Source organism: Zootoca vivipara, chromosome 2, assembly GCF_963506605.1.
Source record: "Zootoca vivipara chromosome 2, rZooViv1.1, whole genome shotgun sequence".
Lineage (NCBI taxonomy): Eukaryota > Metazoa > Chordata > Lepidosauria > Squamata > Lacertidae > Zootoca > Zootoca vivipara.
Genome location: NC_083277.1, coordinates 11,262,787 through 11,274,046, shown reverse-complemented (window position 1 = coordinate 11,274,046; position 11,260 = coordinate 11,262,787). Strand labels below are relative to the sequence as shown.

At 43.5% G+C, this 11,260-nt stretch overlaps 1 protein-coding gene across 1 annotated transcript; it reads right to left on the bottom strand.

The window, feature by feature from the left end:
* Window positions 1-405: 405 nt before the first annotated feature.
* On the bottom strand, window positions 406-10,677 carry LOC132591564 (oocyte zinc finger protein XlCOF6-like). The gene is made up of 3 exons (XM_060270708.1): window positions 9,780-10,677; window positions 7,714-7,890; window positions 406-3,335 (listed from the first exon to the last, which is right to left on the bottom strand). The coding sequence occupies exons 1-3, from the start codon at window positions 9,877-9,879 to the stop codon at window positions 1,825-1,827; spliced, it is 1,788 nt and encodes a 595-aa protein (XP_060126691.1). The 5' UTR covers window positions 9,880-10,677; the 3' UTR covers window positions 406-1,824.
* Between the last annotated feature and the right edge of the window lie 583 nt (window positions 10,678-11,260).

The following is an 11,260-nucleotide window of genomic DNA, read 5'->3' as shown; positions in this document are numbered from 1 at the left end:
TCGTTCAGCCCGGACACAGAGATCCAGCGCTGAGGGCCTTCTGGCAGTTCCCTCACTGCGAGAAGCAAAGCTACAGGGAACCAGGCAGAGGGCCTTCTCGGTAGTGGCGCCCGCCCTGTGGAACGCCCTTCCAACGGAGATCAGGGAGTTAAACAACTACCTGACATTTAGAAAACACATAAAGGCAGCCCTGTTTAGGGAAGTTTTTACCTATGATATTTTAATGTATTTTTGTATTTGTTGGAAGCCGCCCAGAGTGGCGGGGGAAACCCAGCCAGATGGGCGGGGTATAAATAATAATAATAATAATAATAATAATAATAATAATGAACTTGAGAAACCTGCCCTTCTGCATTCCTTGCATTTCATTGTCTGTCTGACTGGCCTCACTTTTTCTCTTTCCACCCATGAATATATTGTTGGTCAAGACGCACCAACCGAGTGGCAACAGCGGCAGGGTCGACGAAATAACAAAGTCATCTTCAGTATCTTTGCTTGCTTTTATTTACAATTATATACAACACACTCCTCTACTCCATTCCTCTATATCTCACAATACACCACCACCACACCCATGAACCATTTGGGTAGCTTAAATACAGAATTCAAAATAGTCAATTACCCAATCACATTATAGTGAGCAAACTTTACCTTCAATTATTCAAATTAGCAAAAGCTCACAGGTGTGTTAACATTCAGAACAAGGTTACAAACACACATCTCTGTGTAGCCCCACTGTGTAGTCTTAAAGGAAAAACCTAACAACCCCCTGCTGGTCAATGATGCATAGCAGTAACATTCAGCATCTTCTGTGTATGTTTAAGATGCGTAGCTGTTGGCAAAGCTTTTGTGAAAATATCTGCTATTTGCTCTAGTCCAGCTACATATTCAAAAGTAATCATTTTTTCATTAATCATTTGTTTTGCAAACTCCAAACGTAACCATAACGTTCTGGTACGTTGGGTATTGCCTTCTGATGTCAAAATGGCTATTCCACTTTGGGAATCAATTTGCATGGGTATTGGTAATTTTACTTTTATTTTTAAGTCTGCAAACAACTGCAAAAACCATTCAATGTCTCTGATGGCTTCAGAACATGCACAAAGTTCACTTTCTGTGGTTGACAGACAAATTATGTGCTGTCTGCACGTTGTCCATTCAAATGGACATTCATTGTATCTGTAAACAAAACCGGACACACCTTTATATTTGAAATGTTCAGATGCATGAGATGCGTCACAAAAAATATCAAACCCTGTATCATTATGCGCCTTAAAATGTAATCTGTAATGCAGTGTGTGTTTAAGATAAAGCACCACTTTTTTTAACGCTCGAAAACACTGCTTGGTTGGATTCTCCACAAATGTGGAAAGAAAATTAAAACTGAAAGATATGTCTGGTCTGGACACGTGCTGAATAAAGTTCAGCTTTCCTAATATCGACTGGTAAAGTGTTTTGTCATGAAAAGGTGTATCCTCATCAGTAAAAGTGAATCCGCATGTTAATGGGGTTTCTTTTCCTTTCGCGTTCTCCAAATTTAGCACTTCTATTAAATCTCTTATTTTTGCAGTTTGATGTACAGCAAAAGAACCATCTGCAGCCCTGTCTATTTAAACCCCAGGGAGAAAGTGATCCTTTGTTCAACAACATGAAGGGGGAGAGTCTGTTTGTGTTGTCGTTCCACAAGCTTGAGAATTGCTAAAGGCTATTCGCTGCAGTCTGCCAGAGGGCGGCGGTGGCGGGCGGCGGGGGTCATCGCAGGCCGGATTGGCAGGCCAATTGGGCCGCATCCGGCCCCCGGGCCGTAGTCTGGGGACCCCTGGACTAAAGCTTCCCCCCTGTGTGAGTTCGCCAATGTAATGTAAGTTTATCGTTCCTGTTGAAGCTCCTTCCACATTCAGTACATTTAAATGGTTTCTCCCCTGTGTGAGTTTGCTGATGTCTTCTAAGTTTTCCACTTCCACTGAAGCTCTTTCCACATTCAATACATTTAAATGGTTTCTCCCCCGTGTGAGTTCGTTGATGCATTCTAAGGTTTCCACTTCCATTGAAGCTCTTTCCACATACAATACATTTAAATGGTTTCTCCCCTGTGTGAGTTCGCTGATGCATTCTAAGGTGTCCACTTCTACTGAAGCTCTTTCCACATTCAATACATTTAAATGGTTTCTCCCCCGTGTGAGTTTGGTGGTGTGATCTAAGTGTTTTACTTTCACTGAACCTCATCCCACATTCAATACATTCATATGGTTTCTCCCCTGTGTGTGTTCGCTGGTGTATTCTCAGTGCTCCACTATTGCTGAAGCTCTTTCCACATTCAATACATTCAAATGGTTTCTCCCCTGTGTGAGTTCGCTGATGTATTCTAAGTGTTCCACTTACACGGAAGCTCTTTCCACATTCAATACATTCAAATGGTTTCTCCCCTGTGTGAGTTCGTTGATGTCTTCTAAGTGTTCCACTTTCACTGAAGCTCTTTCCACATTCAATACATTCAAATGGTTTCTCCCCTGTGTGAGTTCGCTGATGTATCCTAAATGTTTTACTTCCACTGAAGCTCTTTCCACATTCAATACATTTAAATGGTTTCTCCCCTGTGTGAGTTAGTTGATGTCTTCTAAGTAATTCACTTCCACGGAAGCTCTTTCCACATTCAATACATTCAAATGGTTTCTCCCCCGTGTGAGTTCGTTGATGTATTCTAAGTACTCCACTTACACGGAAGCTCTTTCCACATTCAATACATTTAAATGGTTTCTCCCCTGTGTGAGTTCGCTGATGTCTTCTAAGTACTCTACTTCCACTGAAGCTCTTTCCACATTCAATACAGTTAAATGGTTTCTCCCCCGTGTGAGTTCGTTGATGTATTCTAAGTGCTTCACTATTGCTGAAGCTCTTTCCACAATCAATACATTCAAATGGTTTCTCCCCTGTGTGAATTCGTTGGTGTATTCTAAGTGCTCCACTATTGCTGAAGCTCTTTCCACATTCAATGCATTTAAATGGTTTCTCCCCCATGTGAATTCGTTGGTGTATTCTAAGTGCTCCACTATTGCTGAAGCTCTTTCCACATTCAAAACATTCAAATGGTTTCTCCCCTGTGTGAGTTCGTTGATGTATTCTAAGGTATTCATATTGAGTGAAGCTCTTTCCACATTCAATACATCCAAATGGTTTCTCCCCTGTGTGAGTTTGTTGGTGTCTTCTAAGTGTTCCACTGTGACTAAAGCACACCCCACATTCCATGCATTTAAACTTTTCCTTTGTTCTTCCCAATGAATTCACAGACGGCTCCATAGAATTCTGGCCATCATCTTCCTCACCTGTTTGGGAGTCTGGGAGGAAAGAGAATCCTGTTAAGACTTTCAAGAAAGACAAGAAAGGAACTGAACACACATCAATCCCAAAGTATACCTTCTCTTATTTTAACATTGGTAACTCCACTCACACTTAATAAACTGCATTATTTTATCATCTATGGTGGAATTGGCTTCTTAGACACATCTCTGTATTTCTCTTTTTCCAGGGAAGAAATGATCATAGGCTCGAGTAGCAGTCTCTCCTAGGACTAAGAAAAACTTTAGTTTTACTATGCCACATGTAACTGTAAAAATATTGCAATATATTAGAACAGGCATCCCCAAACTCAGCCCTCCAGATGTTTTGGGACTACCATTCCCATCATCCCTGACCACTGGTCCTGTTAGCTAGGGATGATGGGAGTTTTAGTCCCAAAACATGTGGAGGGCCAAGTTTGGGGGTGCCTGTATTAGAACATAAGAAGAGCCGGCTCGATTAGGCATCCTAGTCCAGCATCTTGTTCTCACAGTGGCCAACCAAATACCTGTGGGAAACCAGCAAGCAGTATTTGAGCAAAAGAGCCCTCTGCCTTCCTGTGCTTTCCAGGAACTAGTATTAAGAAGCATTATTGCCTAGGACCGTGAGGGCAGAGCAGAGCAGACATCAGTCTAATCCTCTTTTTCAAGCTATCCATGTTGTTGGCCATCAATGTCTCCTGTAGGATGTAAGTCCATATATTGGAAAAGTAGAAATACAACAAAGAACGCTTTCGGATCAGAACTCAATATTTCTTGAACTAAAAGGTGAGAAAAATACTCCATTTAGAGTATTGTTCATATTTTGGGCAACCGGATGAAAGGTGTTTCAGCAGAAAATTTGTTATCACACTCAGGCCTGCTTTCTACCAGGACATCAGATGAAGGAGAATATAAGGAATATAATAGATATTATTGAATATTTGGAAGTAAGAAATGAGGAAAAAAAGGCTTTAATATTTTTTGATGCTGAAAAGGCTTTTGATAACGTTTCATGGGCTTTTATGAAAAAGATAATGGGGAAAAAAAGAATTTTGGGGAAGCATTTGGGAGAGGAATTGATGCAATTTACTATTACCAACAGGCCATGTTGATTGTTAATAAGGTTAGAACAGAAAAGTGTAAAATCACGGGTGTCAAACACAAGGTCTGCGGGCCAAATCCGGCCCGCCAGACCTCGTCATGTGGCCCGCCGAGCGCCCCAGCCAGCGGGACCCAGCAGCGGGACCTTGCTGCTGAAGCGCCGCGCCGACAAAGCGCTGACAAACAGTTGGGGCCGGGGGGGGGTAGAAAGGCAGCCGGAGCAGCGCTGCGTGGAGCGCCCCGAGCCACAGCTGAAGGAGGAGGCAGCTTGCTGGGTCAGCGCCCGGCAGCGCCGCACAGAGAGTGCTCTGTAGCACTTTGAATCCTCCTCCTCCTGCCATGGCTCGGCGCCTGGAAACGGCTGCTGCTGCAGCAGCACAGACAAAGCACCCAGCAGCGCCGCGTGGAGGAGGAGGAGGATTCAAAGTGCTACAGAGCACTGCTGCTCGGGACTCTCCGCACGGCGCTGCCGGGCACCGACCCGGCAAGCCGCCTCCTCCTCCTCCTGCCGCGGCTCAGCCTCATGAACGTGAGCTCAGCAGCGGCTCAGCCTCACGAACGTGCAACTCTGAGGCTTTACGCACTTCTCCTACAACAGACACCCGCTGCCTCACGCTGCACGGGAAGTGTTTTTTGCCCCTGGGTCCCTTCGACCTCTTTTCTGGCACCGAATCAAGGCGGCGACCCCCCCCTTTCTTCCTTCCTCTCTCGTTCTTATTCTTTCTTTCCCTCTCCTTCCTTCCTTCTTTATCTCTGTCTTCTCTCCCTCTTTCTTTCCTTCTTTATTCCTTCTTTCCTTCTCTTCTTTCTCTCACCTCTTTCCTTCCTCTCTCCCTCCTGCTCCCTCTTTTCTTTCTTCCTTACTTCCTTCCTTTCTTCCTTCCGTCCCTCCCTTATTCTTTCTTTTCCTCTACTTCCTTCTTTCTCCCTTTCCGTCTTCTCTGCCTCTTTCTTTTTCTTTCCTTCTTCATTCCCTTCCTTATTTCCTACTCTTCTTTCTCTCTCCCCTTCTTTCTCTCCCCTCCCACTCCCTCTTTTCTCCCTTCCTTCCTTCCTCCCCTCCCCTCCCTCTCCCTCTCCTCAGAAACATAGGATGCTGCTTTATACTTCTGGCCCTTAAACCCTGGAATCAGGAGAGCAGCTCCAGTGAGTCAACCTCAGCCAGTCCCTTTGGTGAAGGGTGGTGGCTCACTGGCAGAACATCCGTCCTGCAAGCAGAAGGACCCCAGCATCTCCAGGTACTAGTAGCTCTGCAAAGGTCCTGCATGAAACCCTAGCGAGCCTCCACCACCCAGTGCAGTTACCAAAAATCATTTTTCAATAAATTGTACAATAATTGTACATTTGAATATCTACTCGCCATTATTCTGACTATGTTTCTGCTTTCAGAGCTAGTTATTACTTACATTATTACAAAAAAAAGTAATAATTGAATGCAGTGGCAATAATTTATGATAATAAAGAGTGGACACATAGTCCTACAGATACAACCGGCCATTTGAGGGTGCCCAAACTGCTGATGCGGCCCCCGATGAATTTGAGTTTGACACCCCTGTGTAAAATAATGAAGGGGACAAGGATATCCCCTATCACCATTATTTTTTATTTTGGTATTAGAGGCCCTGGCGAGAGAGAAAGAGCAGAGAAATTAATCAGAGGAATAACAGTAGGAAATAAAGCATATAAATTAAAAGCTTTTGCAGTTAACCTTGTTATTACAGTGAAGGATCCCAAAAATACTCTACCGAAGTTGGTAGAAAAGATACAGGACTTCGGGCAGGTTGCAGACTTTAAACTAAACAAGAATAAGACTAAGCTTTTGGTAAAAAAACACGATGGAGCAAGACAAAAAGGAATTACAACAGAAAACAAAGTTAGTTTTACATAAAAAAGTCAAATACTGAGAGATTTGTTTGACAGCTAAGAATATTACCGTAATATTTTTTAAAAAAATTATGAGAATGTGCAGAAAGAAATAAAAAGAGATTTAGAGATATGGGGAAGAATGAATTTATCATTTTGGAAAGAATATCAGCAATAAAAATGAATGTATTGCCAAAAATGTTCTTTTTATTCCAATCAGTCCCGGCAATAGGCAACGCAGGATGCTTTGAAAAATGGCAAGAAGATAGGTATCTAGGTTTATCTGGAAAGGGAAGAAACCAAGAGTAGAAAATTATTAACAGATGTAAGAGAGAAAGGCAGAAATAATGGTAATCTTAAAACCAAAGAAAGACCCTAAAGAAGTAGGCTCATATAGACCTATTAAGTCTATTAAACTAAGATTATAAAATCTTTGCCAAAATTATGACAAACAGGCTAAAAAATGTCATCCCTCAAATAATAATCGAAGACCAATATGGATTTGTTGAGGGTAGGAATGTCACACACCCAATTATAAATATTATTAATCCAATATATCACAGACAAGGGAATAAGTTTGGGCTACTGAAATTAGACGTCTTTAAAACATTTGATATACTCTCACAGGAATTTTTATGGGAAATAATGACAAAATATGGAATAGAAGAGGTTTTTCAGTTTGCGATTCAAGAACTATATAAGGAAGGAACAGCAGCAGTGAGAGTTAACGGTGAATACTCCCAACCTTTCCCAATATACAGAGGAGTTCGACAGGGGTGTCCTCTTTCGCAGTTCCTATTTTTAATGGCTATAGAACAACTAGCGGAAAGGATGAGGAACTGTGGAAGGATAGAGGGCTATAAGACTGGGAAAGAGGAGATGAAAATCAATTTGTTTGCAGACGATATTATTGTAATCATAATATTAAGCCTTCTCGCCTTTACCCTGCCTCAGGGGGAGGGTTTAAGTCCAATCCTTGGTAAATTGGAAGATTCCTTTCAATCTTACCGGCTACAGGCAAATTAACTGTGTTACAATTCTCTCAATGGGGGGAAATCGACGTCCTGTTTAAATTTCCTCCCGTGGCCAATTCTTTCCAATTAATTTTTTTCTCTCATTTTGCATTACTTTCTATGGGAAAGTGCGCCCTGGTTTTGAAACGATTTGGTTATAGAAGTCTTCCGGAACCGATTAAGTTTGAGAACCAAGGTACCACTGTAACTCCTAAGATTTAGAAGCCCGGAGGAAGAAAATCTTCCCCCACTATTTTATGAAAAGGATTAAAAAAACAAAGAGCTGCTTTAGAGAAGGCCTCACCCCTTCATTCTTCCTGCCAAGAACTCCCTGCCTTTTGTCTCCTCTCCATCTTTTCCTCTTTCTCCCTCCACCATCCACCCATCAATGTCTCCATCTCCTCTCCCCTGGAACTCACCAGATTTCTCCGAGGGTCCTGGCAGGCAATGTTCAGAGGTTGTGGGGAGGGATGCAGGAGACAGCCTGACCAGGTCAACTGTTGATCTTCCTCCTTCCATCCTGGCCAGGTTTGCAGGTTCCGTCTCAGCTAGGTTTTCAGGTTCAGCTTCCTGAGGAGCCCAGAAGCCAGAGCAAGCTGCAAACAAATCAAAACGTTAGATGGGCTTTAAGAATCACTTCTAAAGAAGTTTATGGACAATTTAGATAAATGAAAACTTGGAGAATGCATCAAAATGCCATGAAAGGAATGGGGGGAAGTCACAAGATTCAGGCTGATAAATGTATTAAGGCCTAAGCTTTTGTGGGCTGCAGTCTGACAAAGTGGACTCTTGACCAGGAAAGCTGGTGCCACTATAAACTTGTGAGTCCCTTTGTTGGCTTTGTGGGATTGTTCAGGGTGGCAGGAGAGGACATATTGTTTATTAATATCCTTCCTAACTTGCGCTAGTATGTTCATTTACTTAGCACAATTTACATTTCTTTTCTCACACACAGCAGAAATCTGGTTGCAGGCTTGTTATATCCTCTTACTATTATTGAGGGCACTAGGAGAAAGGGAGGACAGAGGATGAGATGGTTGGACAGTGTTCTCGAAGCTATGAACATGAGTTTGACCAAACTGCAGGAGGCAGTGGAAGACAGGAGTGCCTGGCGTGCTCTGGTCCATGGGGTCACGAAGAGTCGGACACGACTAAACGACACTAAACAACAACAACAAAACTATTATGCATTTCATTCTCCCTCATATTGAATTATATGTTCCTGGATAAGATCCCCTTTTCAAATCCCTCATTAAAAGGATAAAGACACCATAGTATTATTCATAAGCAATAAAAAGAAAGTTTACTCATTATCAGGCAGAGCACAGTGTAATCCCTGAAGGCAGGCTTAAGGCTTAAAGTTACAAGCATATACAAACAGGTTTACCCCATATGTGGGTTGACCTAGTGACAGCAGTTAGCAGTCTGGGAAGTTCACATGATGAAAGGAAAATGGAAAAGGAGAGTGGCAGCATGCCTTGGCCTTTTACCAGGTCTGTAAAGGTCACATGCAAGGAAGGATGCTCCAGGCCAGGAGGAACAGGAAGTTTCAACTCGCTGGACCAAACATTCCCTTGAATGTCCACTCTAGGAAAACAGGAAATGTTGTATTTGACTGCTCCCAGTGGATTACATCCCACAGGCTTTGTGTACTTACTTTGAAATTTGTACCGAGCTTGTACCACAGTATCTCCATGTAAGCTTAAAGGTAAAGGGACCCCTGACCATTAGGTCCAGTCGTGACCGACTCTGGGGTTGTGGCGCTCATCTCGTGTTATTGGCCGAGGGAGCCAGCGTACAGCTTCCAGGTCATGTGGCTAGCATGACAAATCTGCTTCTGGTGAACCAGAGCAGCACATGGAAATGCCGTTTACCTTCCCATTTGGAGTGGTACCCATTTATCTACTTGCACTTTTGACGTGCTTTCGAACTGCTAGGTTGGTAGGAGTTGGGACTGAGCAACGGGAGCTCACCCTGTCACAGGGATTCGAACCGCGGACCTTCTGATCAGGTTTATCCCACAGCGCCACCTGTGTCCCCCATGTAAGCTTAGGGACGGACAAAATTACAAGGGCACTATAAATTATTATCCCACTTAGTCTCACACACAACCCCAGTCTGTAAGATTGGCAAGTTTACACAATTTGCTTCTAATACTAATACTAATATATGAAGTATAAATAATTATGGGAAGCATTTCCATAGCCCACTTCACCCATTTTTTGGATTGATGTGCAACATCATTATCATCAATTAATTCTGCAGTAGAAATAGCACCTAAATGCCTGGAGGAAGAAAATCTGCCCCCACTACTTTATGAAAATGATTAAAAAAACAAAGAGCTACTTTGGAGAAGGCCTCACCCCTTCATTCTTCCTGCCAGGAACTCTCTGCCTTTTGTCTCCTCTCCATCTTTCCTCTTTCTTTCTCCCTCCACCATGCATCTATCCATCCATGTCCCCATCTCCTCTCCCCTGGAACTCACCAGATTTCTCCCAGGGTCCTGGGAGGGAATGCTCAGAGGTTATGGGGAGGGATGCAGGAGACAGCCTGACCAGGTCACCCGTCCATCCTCCTCCTTCCATCCTGGCCAGGTTTTCAGGTTCTGTCTCAGCTAGGTTTGCAGGTTCAGCTTCCTGAGGAGGGCAGAAATCAGAGCAAGTTGCAGCTTCCTGGGAGGGAGGAAGAAGCCACTCCTCTTTTGATGGAATTTTATCTCCTTTCTATTCCTTGGCAATCAGCATCCTCGCTGCCATTTTTGCATACAAAAAGACCCCTTCCCAATAGCCTCCACCCATTTTCAAACACCTTTGGCCATTCCTTTCACCTGCCTGTCCCACCTCCCTTCAAAGGCTGGCATGGTATGCACATTAGTGGCCTGAGAGTAGATCCCTTGGAACTTAAGAGTTAATCTGCAATGGACTGCTCTGAATACATGGGTGGCCCTTGCAAGGAGAAGGAGGAAGCCCCTTGCTTGCATCTGAACCCCCTGGGAGAGGAGGTGGATCTACCCACTTCTCCCTCTGCCCTCACTGCCTCCTCCTCTGTCCTCCTGCCCTGCAAACACCCTTTTCTCTTGTTGCTCAGGGGAGAGAGGCGGCTGATGGAAAGAGCCTTCAAACCCATCCATTTGCTCCTCTGCTCCCCCTTCTGTCCTTTTGGGAAACGGGAACTTTGGTCAGGAGTAACCAACTTAGATTGCAAGTTCCCAGGATAAGCACTTTGGAGCACTGCTTGCCAATATTATGTGTGTGTATGGACCTAGAGGATAACATACATGTTTATACCATGTGATTCATTAAAGTGGGCATTTCTTTAAAATTGAAGACCATTTCTACAAACTGGAATACTTCTGCTGGCAGCTCTGTACAGGAAAGTTTTTGATGTTGATGTTTTAATGTGTTTTATTTTGTTGGAAACTGCCCAGATGAGCAGGGTGCAAGTAATAAATTATTATTATTATTATTCCTTCCTAAGCCTTTCTTGCTGTGCATGCTGATCAGACTCTTTTCCAACCATCCCCTTTACTGCAACAGGGCCTCCAATTTTTACTGCTATTCTTTACATTTTTTACTGTCCTTCCTCCAAAGATCACAGAGCAACTTGCAATAGAAAAACAGAGAGATGCATAACAGAGTAAGAAACAAAAACAAAAAACGACACCCCCCCCCAAAAAAAAACCGCAGTTGGGAAGGCCACAGATGGTTTAATGAGCCAAACGCCTGGGAGAAGAGGAATGCTTTCGCCTGTTGCCTAAAGATAAGGTCCTCCTCTGAGGGGTCTTCTGCCAGGGTACAGATAGTAAAATTAAAATTAATAATGTTATTAAGGCGATCCTGGCCAGCAATGCCCAGTCCTCTCCCCCTTTGCACCAGATCCCTGAAGGAGGAATCTTTTCTCCCCCCCCCCCACTCCGCCTTCAAGGCCCCCTTTAAGAAAACAGCTCCCTTTCCTCCCTTCTCTTCT